Source organism: Epinephelus moara, chromosome 8 (genome assembly GCF_006386435.1).
Source record: "Epinephelus moara isolate mb chromosome 8, YSFRI_EMoa_1.0, whole genome shotgun sequence".
Lineage (NCBI taxonomy): Eukaryota > Metazoa > Chordata > Actinopteri > Perciformes > Serranidae > Epinephelus > Epinephelus moara.
In genome coordinates, this window is record NC_065513.1 from 16,281,489 (window position 1) to 16,302,591 (window position 21,103).

General features: G+C 40.2%; 2 protein-coding genes and 1 long non-coding RNA gene across 16 annotated transcripts; 2 read left to right on the forward strand and 1 right to left on the reverse strand.

Annotated features, from left to right (window-relative positions):
• Positions 1 to 70: 70 nt before the first annotated feature.
• Positions 71 to 5,404, reverse strand: LOC126395011 (beta-microseminoprotein-like). Of its 6 annotated transcripts, none has more exons than XM_050052197.1 (4): positions 5,226 to 5,404; positions 525 to 606; positions 316 to 421; positions 71 to 217 (listed from the first exon to the last, which is right to left on the reverse strand). In XM_050052197.1, exons 1-4 carry the CDS (start codon positions 5,226 to 5,228, stop codon positions 88 to 90), a joined length of 321 nt encoding a protein of 106 aa, XP_049908154.1. In that variant the 5' UTR covers positions 5,229 to 5,404; the 3' UTR covers positions 71 to 87. The 6 variants fall into 6 exon arrangements, with proteins under 6 accessions (XP_049908154.1, XP_049908151.1, XP_049908150.1 ...); XM_050052194.1 differs by lacking the exon at positions 5,226 to 5,404 and adding an exon at positions 1,975 to 2,021; XM_050052193.1 differs by lacking the exon at positions 5,226 to 5,404 and adding an exon at positions 758 to 1,247.
• LOC126395012 (uncharacterized) lies at positions 613 to 4,694 on the forward strand. Its single transcript, XR_007570406.1, has 2 exons — positions 613 to 798; positions 2,016 to 4,694. It is a non-coding gene; the product is annotated as an uncharacterized LOC126395012 (long non-coding RNA).
• A 932-nt stretch (positions 5,405 to 6,336) lies between the features above and the next one.
• kansl3 (KAT8 regulatory NSL complex subunit 3) lies at positions 6,337 to 18,427 on the forward strand. Of its 9 annotated transcripts, none has more exons than XM_050052185.1 (20): positions 6,337 to 6,521; positions 7,592 to 7,866; positions 8,046 to 8,216; positions 8,346 to 8,436; positions 10,089 to 10,274; positions 10,388 to 10,516; positions 10,630 to 10,746; positions 10,829 to 10,927; positions 11,348 to 11,419; positions 11,542 to 11,616; positions 11,747 to 11,904; positions 12,037 to 12,100; positions 12,244 to 12,432; positions 13,554 to 13,710; positions 14,066 to 14,143; positions 14,481 to 14,660; positions 15,755 to 15,842; positions 16,062 to 16,189; positions 16,570 to 16,676; positions 17,535 to 18,427. In XM_050052185.1, the coding sequence occupies exons 2-20, from the start codon at positions 7,655 to 7,657 to the stop codon at positions 17,769 to 17,771; spliced, it is 2,538 nt and encodes an 845-aa protein (XP_049908142.1). In that variant the 5' UTR covers positions 6,337 to 6,521; positions 7,592 to 7,654; the 3' UTR covers positions 17,772 to 18,427. The 9 variants fall into 9 exon arrangements, with proteins under 9 accessions (XP_049908142.1, XP_049908143.1, XP_049908144.1 ...); XM_050052186.1 differs by having other exon boundaries at positions 7,596 to 7,866; XM_050052187.1 differs by lacking the exon at positions 6,337 to 6,521 and adding an exon at positions 6,783 to 6,917 and having other exon boundaries at positions 16,103 to 16,189; positions 17,535 to 17,674.
• The last annotated feature ends 2,676 nt before the right edge of the window (positions 18,428 to 21,103 follow it).

A 21,103-nucleotide genomic window follows, 5' to 3' on the forward strand; every position in this document is an offset into this window, starting at 1 on the left:
CCTCTCGCTCTCTCTCCAGTTCAATAACAACAGAAGAGAGGGAAAAAATGAATTCACACCTTAAAACCACTCAGAACAAGGACTTTATCACTTTCCTTTTCCACCACGAACAGGACATAGTACAGATGGGTCGTCCTTCTTGTGCACTATGTATTCACAAGCCTCCGGGTCAAAAACTTTCACGCAGTAGTCAGGGAATCCCACGGGGATTGAGAACCTGCAAATGCATAAAAACAGTAGTTTATATGGATACCAATGTGATGAGTTATTTATCTTTCTACTTAAAAACAGAAATGTTGTAATCTGTGTACTTACCCACTGCAACACTTACCGCAAGTACAGTCCATGCATCGACTGTTTCTCCATGAAGATCCGACAGCATGCCACGTCTCATCCACAGTGTCCTGACAATGGGTCATGTCTATGGGTGGACAGAAAAAGTAGTAAATGTTTTCTAGATTTATATATATATTCATCCTAGATACTGTATGTCTGCATGTAGATATGTGTTTTTTTTCTTTTACCAGGTTTCATGACCTTGTGGTGGCAGGCTCCATTGGACAGTGGTGCCAAAGCACAAAGCAGAAAAGCCAGAGCCAAATATTTCTTTATGGAAAAAAACAGAAACAAACAACACATTTTAAAACCACTCTCTTCACCTCCATGATTGACTTTACTTTATCCTTTCAAAACACAAAAACAGCTCCAAACAAACAATTGTGACCAAATCTCATAACTCATCCATTTTAAAACTCACCATAGTGGCAGTCAGACTCATCCGGTTTGAATTGTGTTTAGGTGAGAGGATAAAATATATTGTATTTTTTAATGAGGGGCTGTCTTTTAAACAGTGTGTCTGCACGGACCTTTGGAATCAAATAAGGGGAGTGGAGGGTGGAGGGGAGGTCAGTTTACTGGAACTATTTGTATTTGCCTGTACGCAACAAATAAAGAAATAGACGATACAGTTTACAAAGTCATTTGAAGTCATTTTTAAGATCTGAAAAACCCTCCCATGAATCATGTCTACTTTTATCTGACTTTTTCGAGTCATCATGTCTCAGTCTTTCGTTGGTGGAGTGCCAACATGGTCTAACAAGGTTTCTGTTTTTCTCTCTCTTACAGAGTTGTGCTAAAAGTAGTAGCAGAGTAGAGTAGAGTACACCATGAAGAAATTTAATAGTATTTCTTTATTCATTTGAAATTGTATTAGTCGCTTTTTATTTTCGATTCTTGCTCAAACAACAACAACAAACGAAAATAGATTCAACGTATAGACCACTCAAAACACTGACTCCATCACTTCCTCAATACTCCACTATGAACAGGACATAGTACGGATGGGTCGTCCTTCTTGTGCACTATGTATTCACAAGCCTCCGGGTCAAAAACTTTCACGCAGTAGTCAGGGAATCCCACGGGGGTTGAGAACCTGCAAATGCATAAAACAGTAGTGTGTATGGATACCAATGTGATGAGTTATTTATCTTTCTACTTAAAAACAGAAATGTTGTAATCTGTGTACTTACCCACTGCAACACTTACCGCAAGTACAGTCCATGCATCGACTGTTTCTCCATGAAGATCCGACAGCATGCCACGTCCCATCCACAGTGTCCTGACAATGGGTCAGGCCTATAGGTGGAAAGAAAAAGTGGTAAATGTTTTCAAGATTTATATATATATTCATCCTAGATACTGTGTGTCTGCATGTAGATATGTGCTTTTCTCCTTTACCTGGTTCCATCTTCCAGCGGAAGCAGGCTCTATTGGACAGTGGTGCCAAAGCACAAAGCAGAAAAGCCAGAGCCAAATATTTCTTTATGGAGAAAATAAAACAGAAACAAACAACGCATTTTAAAACCACTCTCTTCACCTCCATGACTGACATTACTTTATCCCTTCAAAACACAAAAACAGCTCCAAACAAACAATTGTGACCAAATCTCATAACTCATCCATTTTAAAACTCACCATAGTGGCAGTCAGACTCATCTGGTTTGAATTGTGTTTAGGTGAGAGGATAAAATATATTGTATTTTTTAATGAGCAACTCTGTCTCTTAAACACTGTGTCTGCACAGACCTTTGGAATCAAATAAGGGGAGTGGAGGGTGGAGGGGAGGTCAGTTTACTGGAAGAGGTCACCACTATTTGTATTTGCCTGAACACAACAAATAAAGAAATAGACGATACAGTGTACAAAGTCATTTGAAGTCATTTTTAAGATCTGAAAAACCCTCCCATGAGTCATGTCAAAATGTCTCAGTCTTTGGCTGGTGGAGTGCCAACATGGTCTAATATGGTTTCTGTTTTTCTTTCTCTTACAGAGTTGTGCTTGAGTACACCATGAAGAAATTTAATAGTATTTTTTCATTCATTTGAAATTGTATTAGTTGCTTTTTATTTTCGATTCTTGCTCGAACAACAGCAACAAAAGAAAATAGATGCAACGTATAGACCACTCAAAACAATGACTCCATCACTTCCTCATTACTCCACCACGAACAGGACATAGTACGCGCTACAAGCCTCCGGGTCAAAAACTTTCACGCAGCCAGGGAATACGAGAGGGATTGAAAACCTGCAAACACAGAGTTTAACAGAATATGTAGAGTATGAATTTGACAGTGACCACAGAGCACAAAGCAGCAAAGTCACAGCCAAATATTTCTTCACAGGAGCAAAGAACATCACAGTTTTAAAGGACAGGTCTATCCTGAAACAAAACTCACATGCCCATATGTACATTGACAGTTATTGGTGGCTGTGATCATTCCTTCTATCCATATTGGCCATGAAGATCTCAGTTTTGTAGTTGATCTGGAAATCTAACATGATTCCAACGAAAGAGACGGGGTAGTAAACTATACTATTCAGTGCTAGGTTGCTCCTTGGTTCCTCGAGTCTTGTCACTGCTCCCCACCAAGTGACAGGCAGATTTTATTAGGCTATAGCCGGGCTACGTTTTATGAAAGTAAAATCATGAGAATTTTAATAGGTTAAATAGGCACTGCAATGCGTATTAGAAATGAAAGTGACTTTGACATTTCTTCTAAATGAAATGATTTAGAATGATTTATGATTTTATATGTGCACTGCATTTGATCCATTGGAATTGAAAAAAAGGGCTTTTACATGAACTTCATTTCTATCAGTCTGTAAAATTTTAAAAAAAAAATGACATTGTGAAAATGAGCCAATGAGCTCAAAACAGCCACCAACAATTATATTCTCAAATTATTTAAGAAATAATAACAGAAACTCACCACGATGACACCAGACTTGTATGATTTGAATGATGGCTGTGAAAATTAGGTTTGTGTTGGAAGCACATAAACCACTATAGGTCATCAGATTATCAATCTACTTGTTTTATTTGGCAGATTACATATGATATATACAACTGTTGGATAGACTGTCATGAAATTTGATGGACATATCCATGCTCCTCTTATGGGTAACTGGATCCCCTGTTTTTTCATCTAGTCATCATCATCAGGATACATTTTCAGTTTGTCCAGTACTTTGGTTGAGGGTGCTAATTCACAAATGTTTGCAAGCTAACACTTTAAAACTTAAACTTTAAATTTTATTTATTTATATTTTGTTCAAAACACAAGGTGCTTAATAATAAAATGAAAATAGCTACAAGGATATGGAACACCCTGCGCTAAGATGGTGAACATGACAAACATTATAGCCTACCTTCCAAATGTCAGCATGTTAGCATTGCAATTGTCAACATTTTGCCATGCTGGTATTAGCATTTAACTAAAAGCAACACTATGTTTAAGTACAGCCCCGCAGAATTGGGCTTTATAAAACTGAAATTGAAATTGAAACTGAAACATCTGGTGAAGTCTGCAAACACAAATACAAGTCAGTTTTCTATCATGTTGAAAGGGCACTCCAGAAATTTAGCATTTACCTTTCTTAAAGACGTAAGATCTCAAGAGACAGATTTAAAAATGGATGGTCCAAATCGAAGCAGCAGAGGCTAAGATATTATGACTTTGAATCAAGTGTGCATCAAGCTCCAAAAACAATGGATCCTACATTTCCCATAATACAACTGAACAGTGTCTTCTGTGAGCCCGCCCACGCCTCCAAAAACCCCACAACTCAAGTTTTTAAGGGAGGCTTCCTGTTAAAAATGTCCAACCTAAGATAACCCTGATGACATCATTGATGTTATTCTTTCAAACTTTGGAAAGTTTCCTGCAGAGCCACATAAAACATTATACAACTGTTTACACATCCTGCGTAGTAGCTACTTCTGGTGGTGAGTAACCGATTTAAACTGGTTAAAATCAGTGGAGTGCCCTTTAACATGGTTTGTGTTCTTTAGGAAATGATTTTCATTCTAATAAAAGTTATGCAAAAAATAAATATTGAAGAAAGTTGTGATTTATGTATTTATTCATCTGAATTTCATTCACAGCATATTTCATTTTCAATTTACTGCAGCTGTGCCTCCTGCTTAATCGTATCTCACAACCAACAAAACAGGCGGTGTTTCTTGGTGAGAAGCCAGTGAGGGATCACACCTGCATGCCTCTCGCTCTCTCCCCCGAGTAAATACTTCAGACCTTCAGACCACCCATTACTTCCCCACTGCGCCAAAAATTGGACATAGTACAGATGGGTCGTCCCTCTTGTGTACTATGTATTCACAAGCCTCTGAGTCAAAAACTGACACACACTCATCAGGGATCCGTGTGGGGGTTGAATACCTGCAAATACACAGCAAATACACAGTTAACAGTAGAATATGTAAATACAGATATAACTTGAGTAACTGTGATCTGTGTACTTACCCACTGCAACACCCACTGCAAGTACAGTCCATGCATCGACTGTTTCTCCATGAAGATCCGACAGCATGCCACGTCCCATCCACATCGTCCTGACAATGGGTCAGGCCTATAGGTGGACAGAAAAAGTAGTAAATGTTTTCTAGATTTATATATATATTCATCCTAGATACTGTATGTCTGCATGTAGATATGTGCTTTTCTCCTTTACCTGGTTCCACCTCTCTCTGGAAGCAGGCTCCATTGGACAGTGGTGCCAAAGCACAAAGCAGAAAAGCCAGAGCCAAATATTTCTTTATGGAGAAAATAAAACAGAAACAAACAACACATTTTAAAACCACTCTCTTCTCCTCCATGACTGACATTACTTTCTCATAAAATCTCATAACTCATCAGTTTTAAAACTCACCATAGTGGCAGTCAGACTCGTCCGGTTTGAATTGTGTTTAGGTAAGAGGATAAAATATATAGTTTTTTAGTGAGGGGCTCTGTCTTTTAAACAGTGTGTCTGCACAGACCTTTGGAATCAAATAAGGGGAGTGAAGGGTGGAGGGGAGGTCAGTTTACTAGGGAGAGTTCATCACCGTTCGTAAGACATTTGTCCAAAAAAAGAAAACAAAAAACATCCACATTAAAAGTCATTTAAAAAAAAATAGGCTAGGTTAATTTTAACATTTGACGAAACATAATTCCTCAGAGTCATATTTAAATGTCTCAGTCTTTTGGTGCCATCGGACATTCTGGCAGCTGATCAGAGTGTCACATGATCTAAGTGACTGTAGGCCTACATGTCTGCCCAAATTTCTATTGTCATTCTCAGACTGGGGATAGATTTCAACTAACTACCTTAATAATCAACCAAGGCACTAACCACTTCAGTAAAGTAGAAAAGAGCATTATGCATCAAAACAGCAAAGCACTCACGAATTAGGCTATAACTCACGGGCATAACATTCATTATTTTTAGGTTATTAACATTGAGTATTTTTGTAGAGGAAGTAAATGATCCAGACTTTTTTGAACTGACAAAATGGACATGTACAAAACATCAGATGACTAATATTAGCACATGTAAAAATAAAAACAAATAGGTATGACATAAATACATGTGAAGAGTATAAATAACAGTATTTGAAGACAATTAAAATAAACAAGCAGACAAAAAAGCTCAACAGGGATACAAGCATACAGAGGGGGGGAAAGTATATTCAGATTGGATAACTTTTCAAAAGCTTGACACTTTTATTTTGTTTTTTGATAAACTGAATGGTTTGAGATCTTTAAAAGGAAATAACTTACAGAATTTCTGTCTGTGGATACAACATTTAGCATTTAGAAAAATAAAACTGACAAGGTATTCAAGAGCGCTAAATAAATGATCCATACCTGCTGTAGACTCAGTCCACATAGATATATATACGTATTACGTCACTCACTGACGCGCCACAAAGTGGGTTGCCAGGTTTGTTGAAATGTAGCCCTGACGATCCTCCGTGTCTTTAATGCTCTGAAAAGGGGGGATATGAAGCCCAACATGGCAACAAATCACACAACAAAAGGAAGTGAGGCTCGTAACGTTACGCACTGAATATTTATGTTTTATATAACCTCTAGAAATAACAAAGAAATACCTCCTACTTTGGCTCTTTGGCTCAAAAGAAGAGTTTAAGCCGTCTCAACAAAGATGGAGTGATAAGGCAGAAAGGTGAGCAGCAAAACACAGCGATAGCGCCATTTGGGTAGCTTTTAGCTTGCTATGCTAACATTAGCATGCCAGGCCAGCACACTATCCCTACACAGCGATAACATAAACGCTAAACAAGCTAACAGTCACGTGAAAATATCATATTGAACAGACGTGTTGATGGTTAAAAAGATAAACGCAACCCCCCAAAGGTCAGCGATATTAATTAGATAGTTATAACCAGTACGTACATGGTAGTAATGGGTGGTGCTATCCGTGGACAAAACAACTGCATGTTTGAACGTCAGACTATGCTAGGGCTGTAACCATCGATTATTCCCTCGATTTGTCGTTTGCTATAGACGCATCTAGAAAACAGCGAATGATCCGATGTCCATCACTTTCCCAGAGTCCAAGGTAGCGTCTTTAAATGTCTTGTTGTGACCAACAGTGCAAAACCCAAACATATGCAGTTTACTATATTAAAGTTCAACGTGGTATATCAGATCATATTCACAAGAGTCATATCACAAATCCTGCTCTGTAGAAGTGTCTCATAGCAGAGGAGTACTGCTATGGTTTAGTATGGCACTTCTATAAAGTAAAGGGGCTCTCAAAAACATATAAAAGTTTAAACCAAGCTGTGAGATAACACTAGTTACTGCAACTGGTAAACTGATCTTTGTGCAGTAAAATCAGTAAAGTGCCCTTTTATTATATTATTTAATTTAATTTCAGTTAATCATTAATTTGTCACATGTAATTATACAAAGTGCAACTGCAGTGAAATGTGATCCATCAACTCTTGTAAGTAGTGCACTGTTATATAGTCCGTGTTGCATCTCCTTACACTGTTGGGTGCTGCTTTAATAATTGTCCATGTTTCTGGATGGTTCTGGCAATCCATGGTTTCTGGTTATGGAATGACTGCTCTGTCATAACGTGAATCAGAGGATGTGAAAGTTCCTGATATCCTTTTGTAAACTGATGGAAAATTTGCCCCCCACAACTTCCTTGATTGAGGGCAGTGAAAGAAATGTTTTGTTTTCCTGGCCTGTCTCAAATAATGCATTTTGGCTTCTCTCTCCCAGATAGGTTTGAACCCACACAAGTTGTTGAGCCCTTCCCGGGGCCCTTTTGGGCCCAGGAAGAGGATGCATCGTGGTGGGGATAAGGACTTCCAGATATCAGCACGAAAGATGGGCACATCCTTGCTTTTCCAGCTGTCAGCTCATGAAAGAGAGCTGGATTTGGTATTTCTGGACCACAGCTATGCCAAGCCATGGAATGCTCACCCAGACGCCAGCAGTGCCCGGCCCACAAGGACACTGTTTGTTACTCCTCGTCGCCAGCCTGAACCCTTGTCGTGAGTCAAAAAGCTCATAATCTGTAACTGAACTAGATATAAGCTTGCAGTTTGGGATCATTATCAGCTTTTACATCTGTTTCTTAGCTCTAGAAAATGAATTCCATAGTGATCTATTTGACCACAACTACTTTTTCTGCCTTGCAGTAAGTAACTTGATATTTTTTCTCTGTCTGCAGAGACTCTGACTCTGTGTTAGACGTGGAGACCGTCACACCAACACCTGTTCCTCTGTATGATAATCAGAAAGCTCTTAGTGTGATGAAGGAGTGTGAGCGACATGTTCTGTTCGCTCGCACAGTTGCTGAGAGCCCTCCACCCCCTGATGACTGGGAGGAACACGTAAACAAGTAAACAAACATTTGGAGCGATCCACTTTTCATTTATTATCTACTTAACACTCATGTTGATTGAGAAGTTATGATTAAAAGTTTCTCAATCACAGTGCATTATTTGACATAATCATTATTGTGTTTCAGGACTGGATGGTCAGTGGCCCAGAACAAACTGTTCAATAAAGTTCTCAAAGCTCTGCAAGCTGAAAGATTAGCTCGGCTGGCCAATGAAAATGTAAGTTGTCCTTACTTGATTTAATTCTGTTTTAAGAGCTTTAAATTTAAGACATTGTGTTCAAGTTCTTTGGCACCAATTGTCAGTGCTGGATTGAAAAACCTATTCTCCCTGAGACTAGCAGTTATTGCACAGTGCACATGCAGTGCCTACCTATATTAGCAACAGTGTATGCTTTCCCCCCTGGTTGATATCATAGGCACTGTAAAACAAAATATATTGTGCATGGATGACTGTTTGGACTGCAGAGTTTATATAGCTTACATCACTGCTTCATTAGATTGTCACTTTAGATCTGGATCATTTTTATTCTTCATACACCCAACACTCAACAAATCTCAACGGCTATTGCAAAACAGTGTACTCTGTTGGGAGAAAACACATCTTTTTGCCAGTGAAAAAACCTTGCAAACCAGTACAGTTTGTTTTGGACACCAAAAGCATTAGGTTTTAGTGTCCAAAAACAGGGTTTGGTCCTGTGACAGGCAGCACCACATGTAAGAAGTAATGACATTATAAAATGGTGACTACACCCTACTTTCTTATTTGCCAAAGTATTGTTGTCTGTATTTTTAATACATGTAATTGTTTTTAACTCTTGATTTTTTGATGAGCCTGTAGACTCAGGTGAAATGCTTATTGTAAGTTAAATCAAATGTGGAGCTTATTGATAAACCAGCATGTATCCTCATAAAGCACCTGTGTAGTTATTTTGAGTTTCATGTTTTAAATGAAAACTGAAGTATTTTTAAACCTGGACCTTATTTTATATATTTTTGCATCAAAGCTTCTAATGGAGACAACAGTTTTTGAAATTGGTCTAGTATTGAGAAAGAGCGCTGCAGCCACAACGGCAAAAACAGGCTACAATGTAACCACTCTGTGCAGTGGCGCACTGTCAAAGTATGTCCACAAAGTGCTTGTTTTTGCCACTGACAGGCTCAGATTGTTATTTTAAGTGTCTGACAATATTATGGGAAGAATCCCTTCAGAGAAATAAGATGTCTTTCTTTGCCTTTCACTTGAGCTGGTCTGTTTGTGACTGTGTCTAACCAAGTCCAGTTCAAGGAAAATTCTTATCATTCTAAAATCTTGCAAGGGGTGACTTGTTGCAGGAAGACAATGGTGGAAACGTTAGTGAGAGACAGGAGTGCTGGGAAAAGTATGTTTTACTGGAGTACAGAAAGTGTAGCTTAGTGTTAGCTTAAAGGTTCTTTTTTATGCATGGCTGAACATTTAACTGATTTCCAGTTCAAACAGGCCGGATCAGTAGAACATAAGGACAAACATTTTATTTCCCTGTAGTGTCTTTTCTGTAAGTTTGTCAGACACTTACAATGACAATCTAACAATCTCTCTCAATACTGGACCAATTTAAAAATGTTGTTTCAATTAGTCACTTTGAAACAAAAATATGGGTTAATTGGGTCCAGGTTGAAAAATACCAAAGTTTCCCTTAAAGTCAAATTGTCATCCCGCAAAGTGATATGACTAAAGCTGTTTGTAAATTGGCATTGTTGGCATAACTGTACATAGTTTAGGGTTTTGTAGATTAAATTAAAGTGTGGCTTAGGCTGTGAACTCTTTTTAATTATTAAATAAACAATTATTGAAATATTGCTGATTCTCTAGTATGATCTTGTTTCCCATAGGCTTCCAACGAGCCAATTTTGCGGAGAATAGCTGTGGACAAGTGTGCCAGGAAGGTGCGGCATGCATTAGCCAGTGTGAACTGGGACACCAAACTGACGCAGTGGTTACACACCACCATGATTGAATCCTTAAGCCTCGCTATGCTTGCTGCGTACCTGGATGTGCTGCAGACTCTTAAAAGCAAGGTATGATGTGTGTAATTGAATTAAGAATAAGAGTTTCCAGTCAGATGTTTGCATCAATATCAGCAAGATCGGAACATTGTGATTCATTTCTATTCCTCTGTGTGTCTTGGAAGTTGCCGTTGCTGATCGACAGAATGTTGCTGACAACAACAAAGACTGGCGCTCCAAGTGCAGAGGCCCTGTCACTGCTACTGAAGCGGCCCTGGGACCCAGCTGTTGGAGTTTTGTCTCAAAACAAACCGGTAACGCTTACCATTGTAATAGAAAGCAATTTTATACACTTGTTTTTACTTTGTTCTTCATGATATGTAACAGTACTAGACCAGATTTCTGATGGTTTACTTCTATGTTTCAGAGCAAGCTTCCTGGATCTCCACTCATCCTAATCGCACCATCAAGCCCGACCAATCCTGCCCTCTCTACCTCGCGGCGAATGAGATTCTGGCAGTCGCAGCTCTCCTGTTTGGGAAAGGTCTTAAATCTTAACCGAGTTAAATAAATTTGAGTTTTTATTCATCTCAGAATAGTGTCTATAATAGCTGTTTCTTTGTCAGGTCATCCCAGTGCACACTCACGTGAACAGCGGAGCCAATATTGGCATCACACAGTGCTTGGAACACATGTTGGGCACTGTCAGGGCCAAGGTCATGGAGGTAGGATGTTCTGTTTTTTATTTGCTACTCATGTGACTTTAGTTGCAGTGTCATGGTGATGTTTGTGAAATCCATGTAGTTGATTTTTTTAATGTGCAAATTCACATTAGCATTCATTGCACGAAAGATTGCAGAGTGCTGTTTGTTTGTGTGTGCATTATGTACTGGCAATTCTCATTACATGCACATTAACCACAAACTGACCTACCAGACACGTTATGCTAAAATGTCTGTTAATGAAATTAACTGCCCCAAACAATTATCTTGTCTCTGCGGTTTCTTTTAACACTTCAGTGATCATGATTGTGATGGCAAAATGGGAAAAAATAGAACCATGCAGAATACAGCCTCTGTTTTGTTCTATGTTTGACTTTTGTGTCTGCAGGTGTATTGATTATGTGTTATAAATTTAACCACCAGGTTCACAGTCACTTTCCCCACAAACCCATTATCCTGGTTGGCTGGAACGCTGGTGCTCTCATCGCTTGTCACGTAAGACTTTCTGTAACATGTCATTGTCATCTAATGTGAGGCAAAACAGTTTTTATCCAATAAAGAATACAAATGTTTTTCTTTAAAGCATCATTAGTTAATTAAATACTGTTTAATTACAGGTATCCCTAATGGAGTATCTGACCGCTGTGGTGTGTCTTGGCTTCCCCCTGCTAACAGTCAACGGGCCAAGAGGGGTAAGACCCAAGACAATATCTTCCAGTGATAATCATGTCGTTACTTCTTTTATTTTATTGCTTCTACTCAGAAAAAAATTGGCCTCAAGTCAGTAGCTGTAATGAATGTTAATGTGCTACTGGTTTGCAGGATGTGGATGACCCGCTGCTGGACATGAAGACCCCCGTGTTGTTTGTGGTTGGCCAGAATGCTCTGCAGTGTAGCATAGAAGGCATGGAGGAGTTCAGAGAGAAGCTGAGGGCAGACAACAGCATGGTGGTGGTGGGAGGATCAGATGACAACCTCAGGTCATTCACAACCTCTAATCAGTCGTTTAAGAAACAAGAAATATCAGAATATAATATATTCTTTCCAGCTGAATAGAGGGATTTTAATATCATTCAGTCGTAATAGTAACGCTAAATGGTTTCCCTCCACAGAATCAATTCAGCAAAGATGAAATCAGAGGGACTGACACAGACCATGGTGGACCGCTGCATTCAGGTTGGTCCCTTTAACTGGAAATACTAAGTTTACACACCATTTTCTCTGGAGTTTTTCCTCCTCTGCAGAACCTTTTTTAAAAGACAAAAATGCCTATGATGTTGACAACAAAAGTCTTTTCCTCTTTCACGATTGATCTGCAGGATGAGATAGCTGACTTCTTGTCAGGTGTCCTCACACGGGCAGAGGGACACGGCCATGGCTCGGGGGAGATGAGGGACATGGACACAGAGAAGAAGAAAAGGCCTCGTCGGGAGCTTCCCTTTGACATGGAGAGAGGACGACCTTCCTCCCCTGCGCTTAGAGTTCCCATCTCACCATCAGGTTCAGAGGTCAGTGAACAGAAGCCCAACATTTTGTAATTGGTTAGAAGTGTCACTTATTTTTAGCCCTTAGATGAACCACCAGGGCTGCATTTAATAATTAATTTACTATATACTTTAAATAGTACTGCTAATATTTATATTTCTTCATGGAATAATAATCAACTACAGTTTCATTATGTTTATAGTAGGGGTGGGGGAAAAAAGCATTTCTTAGATGCATCGGGAGTCGCTCTTTAAAGATTACATCTTGATGTGACTAACCATAAATTTCAAACCTACTTGTCGACTTTGCTAAGAGCGGCTCACACCCGCCACGGTTGTCATATTTTGTTTTGAGGGAACTTACGTTTATTACATGTAACGTAAGGAGTTGTTAGTATTCGATTAACCTTCACTTCACCTGTTTCTCTGCTATGTGTGTGTGTATGGACGGGCACAGAGAGTGCCTGTTAGTGACAGCAAAACGCAGCGAAGACTCTCACACAGAGCTGAATAAAACTAATGCACATTAATTAGATAAATATCATACATAAAATAATTAGTATGTTTCTTTCAGAGGGGCAGGGGCTCCTGTTAGGGGGGTGGGTGTTTTATAATTGCATTGTAGCCCTCTGAATCGGAATCAAATCATGAGGTGCACAGAGATCCCCACCCCTAGAGTATAGATTGCTTTGAATCCTCAAAATTGGGTTTGTTTTAGACTAGCTGTCCAGTAGTGAAAAATGGTAGTGTTTTGAAAGTCATTGCATCTTCTACAAAAGAAAGTGACGCTATCTCACGTTTTATTATTTTTGCTGAGCTGAAAAAATGCTGAATAATATTAAATTGTAGTGACGTCATGAAGGTGGCATATTTTTAATGATGGGTTTTCACCTCCTCCACTCACTAGTATTACAGAACTTGGGAAATAAATATGTCCTATATTCTGTGGATTTATAATAATCTTACCATTTGCAGACCGCATTTGCACTCTAATGAACAGACCTGGTTTGAGCTGGCTGCAGCCATTTTCAGTTCAATTCAAGCATTGCTCCAAATCAATACTGAAAGCAGTAGGTTTACATGTTCGATGACTGACACTAATGAATCATTACTCATCAGGTGTTTCACCCCTTCACTGTCCCCAGGATCTGTCTAGTGTCTGCAGCAGTCCCACTTCAAGTCCCAAACCCAAGACGTCTGGTCTGTCTCCAGCACAGAAGTCCAGTCTGATCACGGCCACGCAGCTCCTCAAGACACACATGCAGCGCTCTGGCACAGTGCTCACTCACAAGCAGGCTCAAGGTTAGCTCACCACCTCGCTTAAATCTGGATGCACTGAAAACACAGTATGCAGTCACGTTCACCAACATGTGCGCAGTGATCCTTGGTACCTGTGCGTACACAGAGCTCTCACTTTCGCCCCACTTGTTTATGTAAACTTGTCACAATGAGTCATTCACCTCAACTCCTGCTGAGCTGAACAGACGGGGTGGCATGTGAGATGTGAAAATGATTGCAAGTTAAGGAATTAAAGACATTATCACGCCACTACTTCTGATAGGGTGAGATAGAACGTGACTGAAATACTCTCCTCTCATCCTCTGTCTCTTCTCTTCCTACAACTTTCTTTTCCGGCTTTCTTTCTAATTCATTCCAGCTCAGTTTGCTGCTTTTATGAAACAAAACATGCTTGTGAGGAAAAATCTTCCTCCTGGCACTCCTCCTTGTATCTTTGGTAAGTATCTATCCCTCTTCCTTTCTCTTTCCTCTGTATCTTTTCACTTCTTTCCTTGTTTCCATTGCCCTAGTTTTATATGAATGTCACACAGTGAAATACTGCACTGGCTCCTCACTTAACTCCCAGTGTCATGCTTTGAACTTTACAATTCTTGAACTCAGAATAGAACATTTTATATTGCTGAACCATTTTCAGAGCAGGTTTATATTACATACAGACAGGATGTTATATCAATATTGGGGAGACAGAGGGATAAAACAGCCCAGGTTTAAGTTCCCCCAGCAGTATAGTCAATATCTCTGTTTTTATGTGTGTGTTTGTTTGTGTGGTGCAGTGCCAGTGACCAGTGATCAGATGGAAGGCCTGGACAGAGATGAACTGAGGTCCCATGGCAAGAGGAGGCAGACGCCGAGTCCCACGCCAAGCAAAGCTTCCAAGAGAGCCAAGATCAAGGTCACCATTGTTTCCCAGAGCGAGTCAGCAGGGGGCACCATCAGCCCTGCTGCACAGGAAGGTACAAAACCTGGTTTTCTTACCCTGTTACTTACGTGTGACACCATAAGCAGTAGATGATACGGGGCTGAACAATTTTGAAAAAATCTGTAATTGCAGCTATTTTGACTGATATTGCAATTGCTATATGAGTTGCAATATTAGCAGGAATTATCAAGTTTACATAATTATTCTCCTTTTCATTGAAAACATACTAAAATGATTGTGGTGTGATTTTTGCTGGGGTCTGTACCCAAGCAAGATGTTTTCGTAAAGATATATATTGGGTATAAGTCATGGAATTAGTAAAAAATCATTGAAAGTTTTGGAAATGTCGTTGAATTTTGTTGTGTGTAATAAGATTAATTGCTACCGTAATCTTCTGTGGATAACCCACGTAATGTCCCAAACATAGCCAGCTATTGGTCATTGAAAGGTCTTGGAAAAAGTTTTGAAAATGTGGGGGAACCCTATACTATGCAGGAATTATCTGCTACTGTTCCCTAGATTCACACCTCTTGGTGATTTACCTCTGTCTATCTTTTTTTTGACGCTATGTATACAGTTTTCACACCTTCCTCTTGGGTGCATGCTGTGCCCAGGAAGTTCCAACACATTGCAAATGTGAAGTTCCAACACATTTGCCTAATAAAATACAGGCAAATGATAAATACACCATCACACACTGTTATATGGTCATAAGTGATTATAGGTGAGGTTGTTTTTTTTTTGTTTTTTTAAGGAAAATCCTGCATACAGTAATATGTCTTTAAGTCTGTAGAATATGATGTGTAGGCCAGGACATCACTGCAGCCTCTTGTTGTTGTTGTCTTGTGTATTGATAAAATCAGCAGTGGACAGGATGGGGCAACAACCTCTTGAAGCTCACCTTTGTACAGATCTCAGGATAGAATGATGAGAAGAGGAACATGTTTTTGTTTGGTGTACAGTTTTGCTAAAGTGAAAGTAAGACTTTTGAAAACCACCACAGGTACCATACCTTTTAAGGAATAAATGAACTACCTGGCTTTGTTATTGTTTCGGGCTGTTTCTAAAGAACAACCTTATAAAGTTTGTCTAACCGGTGCATCATGATGTGATTCTTTTTCAATGCAGTGGGTGTCTCTGGGAAGCCCTTAACTGTAACAGTGGGACAGACTGTGGCTGGTGCCAAGGAGCTCTCTGGACTTCTCACAGGCCAGCGGTAAGCTCGCCTACCCTGCTACAAACAGGCACATTCAGTATAGAGCGCTTAAACCCCTAATCATGCCTACACCCATGCCCACACCCCCACCATTTTGGACAAAAGTGTGTCTGGTGCAGAGGGATTGATGAGTGGTGTAGTCTGGGAGCTGAGTGATGGCCAAACATCACTTGCTGGGGTAGCTCCTGAGTAGATTGGTGGTTATGTGTGTCACTGCAGGTCTGGTAGTCTCTCAGAGGTATCTGGTGCCCTGTCCCCAGGCTCCAGCTCATTCAACAGCGTGCAGCCTTGCATGGTGTCAGGGTCCTCCACACCAGTCCAGGCGCAAGCTCCGGCTACTGCCCAAGGTATCTCTGTCCTGTCCTGCACGCCTGTTTGCACTCGCAGCTGTGCAGCTAATCTCAGCACAGTAACCTCAACACACAGTGCACTTCTAACGATTTGTTAGAGTGAAATTTTGAACACTGGATGAGAACAGTGTGTTAGGACAACATATTTAAGCAAACATCATCATTGATTACCTCTTGCGCCATCGCTGTCTTGTCACTGTCCCGAACCTTACCCTTTGGACATGACGTGCATATGGTGTGTTTGTGTGTATGTGTGTGTATGTCCATCTAGTTTAGGCCTGTGGGGAGGATTTGGTGGAAGCGGTTTGTAAAAGGAGTTCATGTGTATTTCAACCACATTTCAGCTCCATTGGTTCACTGTTTGTGTTTGTATGCAGCAGCTTCCGCCAGCAGTCTGCTACAAGGCCTAAGTTTCAGTCTTCAGGAGATCGTCACCAAAGCTCCTAGCTTGCCCACCACAGCAGCCAACACAGGCAGCACCCAGGTACCCCTTGGTTACATAGCAAAATATTTTGAATGACCTCAATGGAGGATTTGCTTGTGTAAAGAGTTAGTTGGATTAATCATGAAAAACAACCAGTTTGAGCCTGCCAGTAGTGTGTATGGGTGAAAAAATCAATGCATGTTGTTATTTTTAGAATATGCATTTATTTTGAAATTCCCATGGCATGTCTGTGCTGCCATTTCTATCCAAGTGCACCTCCTTCCTTAACATTTAAATGGTGCTAGCAGCCTTGCGCCAGGCAGATAATGACAAGCAGCCAAGAAAAAGACAATGAGGATATTTACTTCCCTCGCTGGAATAACTCAGAAGTGTGGAAGTATTTTGGATTTCTGAGAAAAGACGGGTCAGCAGACAAATCACATGCAATATGCAGACAATGCCATTGTGCGATAAAATACTCATGGAATGTGACAAACCTTGCCAGGTACCTACAAAGAAACACATTAGCATTAGTGTTAAACGAATACTTCACCCACAAAATGACCATTTGGAAATCAGTAAGTCATGTCGTGTTACCTTGAATTCATGAAGAAAACATTTTTCTCGCATGCCTCCTTGGAAAACAGCAAACATATTGATTTATTGATTGATTGGGGACCATGTTAAACAACAGCAACGTCTGTTTACAAACCACTCAACTCACATAACTTAGGCAGAATAGTCCAACTGTCTTTATCCAGTCTTATGCTCAGTACTTCCTAACAGTTCAGTAAACACAACAGGTTAATATATAAACTGTTACAAAAGTTTACTTATAGGAGTTCATCCTCTCTGTGTTGTCTTTGTTTATGACAAGACCTTAAACTATTTGTTTTTCCTCTCCTTCTCCACCCTCAGGCAGTCTGTGGCAAGCCCCAGGGTCAGGTCCTGAGCTCCGTCGGCACCAGCAGCAGCACTCTGCTCCGGGCGTTGCCTGTGGTCACCACAGGAGGAGTGGCTAAAACCACCGCCATCCACCAGCTGCTCACTAATGGCGGGCTGGCCAAACTTGCCAGCAGTTTGCCCGGCTTGGCACACATCACCAATCAGACCGCTGGTATGTCTCGAACTGCCAAAACACGTCGGCCACGTTGAATGCTCAGAGTTCATTCATCCTTTGTTTTGGAAACACTAGTTCAGGACGTCTGTAGGCCAGGGAGGATCGCCACAGTAGAGGACTGTGGAGGACAGCTTTGTCGTCGTGTGTGTAGATAGTTTGCCTTGAAGAGCCTGACTGATATAAGATGTGCAGAGTCATGTGCGCAGCAGATATAGAGCATCTGAGGACAGATCAGTGGCGTACAACATGTTTTGTTTTCATGTTAAAGAGCCATATGGGAAATTCAAGGTCAAAATTTGGAGTTCCCAGCTTATGTTTGACACATAATGTTTATGTGGAAATGGATGCAAATGTAAAATAAATATTAATGTATGAAACCATTTGATGCAGACGAATTGTGAATTATGTGCAAACCAATGTGGGTATGGTTGACCAAATTCAGAAGTTCAATCCAGACTGCTTTGTATGTCAGATGTGTTTGTTAGAGCTGTCATTTCATGTTTGTGTTGATTTTGTTTGCCTCTCCATGTGGTAACATTTTGTAAACCTTTCCATTAAGTCACCTGCTTATAATACCCATATGTATGAATGCTGACCACCGACAGAGACGTGTTGAACAGCAATAACGTTAGCACACGGCATTACCCGAACTCTGTTCCTGTTGTTACAATAAAGACTGGAATCAAACTCATGTTTTCATTGCTCCTGTTTTTTTTTTTCTCCTTCTTTTTCTTTTAGCGTGAGTTCTTTTAGTCGTGTTGTCACCCCCCCCCCCCGCTCACCCAACTAAAGCTCCAGATTTGCTTTTACCTCTCATTATGTTCATTGTCCAACAACCTGCTACTGTTTTAATTTGCTAACCTGACCTCAAAGCACAAAGGTGATGCCAATGACCTCCATCACAACATGACAGTCAAATGCTTTACTCCATTTTTACTCCTAGTGTATTCTGTGGGTTAGCATGCCTAGCTGTTAGTGCTGAGCAGTTTTGTTTGTGTGTCAGTAGGGCAGAAAGCCCCCACTTCCATAACGGTGACCCTGCGAGGAGCACAGCCGAGTAGAGTGGGATCTCTCAGCCAAGCTGGCGAGGCCGTGACGCCGGCTCGCTCCCTTGAGCCTAAGGTGTGTGTTATGTAAGCATCTTAACGGCTCCTGATAAAGGCTCATTGTACTTGCAGCTCTTTATTTGGTTACTTATTATTTCTAATGTGTTGGCTTTCTGCTTGTTGATTCATGCAACATCTGCCTTTTTTTGCATTCACACTGCCCACATTGTTATCCATACAACCCAAGGCAATTTATCTTGTTATGAATATCTTCACTACCATGGTAACCACAATGCCATGCAATAATTGTGCCGACCGCAACTATTCTTTTGAGGAAATAACGTATTAAACAATGAATGATTAATAACCTGCCCTAAGTGGTAATCCTTTACCCAATTTATCATTGCATGTTGTGGCTTAATGTGCTTTGTAAGTTAGTGAATGCACATAATGAGGTTTATATAAACAAAGACACGCTGATATGGTTCCTTATGGTTTAAAATGATGCTGCCTTGAAGGTTCAGGTGTGGACAGCGGCTTTTACTTAATTTAATCAAGGACTTTGTATAGAACAGCTGCTTTCACAGATGTCCTCTTATTTTCGAGGCACAAGTATTTGGACAGATATTTTTTTAATATTTTGAGGTACAGTCATAATAGGAAGTTACATAAATATCTGCCATGACTGCAGAGTGAGAACGACTTCATCAGCTCAGTATTATCTTAATCCATCTAAATAGGAGGCTGTGTACAACAGGGAACTGCACTTCTGATAATATCCTCACATTATTACTGGAGATATTGTACGCACTCTGAAGCTGTCAGTCAGTTCTACAGCCAAGTGTCTAACACTTTTTTTTTGTCCGTAAGACTTTAATATAAATAGGCTTATTTTCCTGGAGTTCATTAATTCCACTGTGCCCTTTTACAGCAGTGAAAGGTTTCCATGTGGTGACACACCTGACGTAAGCTGGTGCTGTGCCAGAGGCATCTGGGAGCCGCAGCCTGCTGATGAGACTGTACCCTCCCCTGCAATGATGAACACACCACCCCACAACATGCAGAACACCTGCCTCACGTCCTCCAGAGAGCTCCCCTGTCGAGATGGTTGGAAAAGGCCAGGCAGTCAGTCGCTGTCGGCCGTGGCTGAGCTGGTTGCTTAACCTCTATGCGCAGATGGGTAGCACTCACTCTGCTTGCACTGCAGTGGTGGTCTTCATGCTACAGTCTGTGCTCTCCTCTTATACCTTTAACATTGTGACAGCCAGGTATTAAACACATCACGTTATCCTCAAGGGAGCAAATTATATTGTGAGGATGAACTGCAGCCTACCTGGACTGTGGTAATAACGCTGTACAGCCTACAGAGGGACAGTCTTGGTGCTGACTATACACCTATATCTCAGCTAAAAAAAAATAAAGAAAAAAGATTTTAAAAACTTTTTCTGAATGTATATTAAGTCTTAATCCTTTTATCATCATCTCATTTATCATATAGGCCGAGACATGTATAATTAACAGGAATGCGAGCTTGCGTGAGAAGCATTTAGAGGATGTTTCTGAATATCTCCATATTTGTGAAATAACTAAATTTAAATGTTAGACATATTATTTATCACAGTAATTATATTCACATCATCAACAGTATTTCATCATAATAATTGCTTTTTGTGCAGCAGTTTCCTTTCACCATAACAACTTCACCATATTATAGACTTTAAAATATGTTTTAGTAAGAACTAAACTTTACTGCTAATTGAATGCCAGTATTGATCATAACTGTGTGACAGCAGAAGCTACAGTATATTGTAACAAACAATATGGGGTTGACTGTGCACCTGTGCAATGCTCAGTTTGAATAATACGCATATATACTCAGAAAGTTACATGAAAGGTCATGTCCGTTTGTGTTTACAATAAACAGCATCTGTTATATTTGTATCCACTAAACTACTGTATAAGGCAATATTTCCCATCTGCAGTGTGTCATCACTTTGCTGTATATGGACTTTTTGTTTGAAACTGCCACAGTATATAAAAAAATGATTTGCCTGAAGACACTATGACTCTATGTTCCCTGTTTGCTAATCTAAATATTTGGTCCTGTGTGTTCAACACTTGTATTGAGCAAGCTGAAGAAACTCCTCTTATTCAAGATATAATGAAGGCGCTTGCTCTCATGCATGATAGTTACACTGCCGTGTTTACAGCAACAGCATAAATACAGCCCACGCAACTCAGCTGACATCCTGTCTTAAATTCCACACATAGGCAGCAGTTTGATAAGATAAAGAGCGGAGCATGTCTCCTCCCTCTTATAT

Excerpts from the sequence above, each read along its gene's own strand:
- LOC126395011 (XM_050052192.1), bottom strand. The coding sequence starts at position 1,995 with ATGAGTCTGACTGCCACTATG. Across the intron at positions 1,636-1,737 it reads CCGCTGGAAGATGGAACCAG|GCCTGACCCATTGTCAGGAC; the intron begins GTAAAGGAGAAA and ends TTCCACCTATAG. Across the intron at positions 1,433-1,529 it reads TGCGGTAAGTGTTGCAGTGG|GTTCTCAACCCCCGTGGGAT; the intron begins GTAAGTACACAG and ends ATGCATTTGCAG.
- kansl3 (XM_050052182.1), top strand. The coding sequence starts at position 6,891 with ATGTCCATCACTTTCCCAGAGTCCAAG. Across the intron at positions 6,918-7,591 it reads TCACTTTCCCAGAGTCCAAG|ATAGGTTTGAACCCACACAA; the intron begins GTAGCGTCTTTA and ends TCTCTCTCCCAG. Across the intron at positions 16,190-16,569 it reads AGCTCCGGCTACTGCCCAAG|CAGCTTCCGCCAGCAGTCTG; the intron begins GTATCTCTGTCC and ends GTTTGTATGCAG.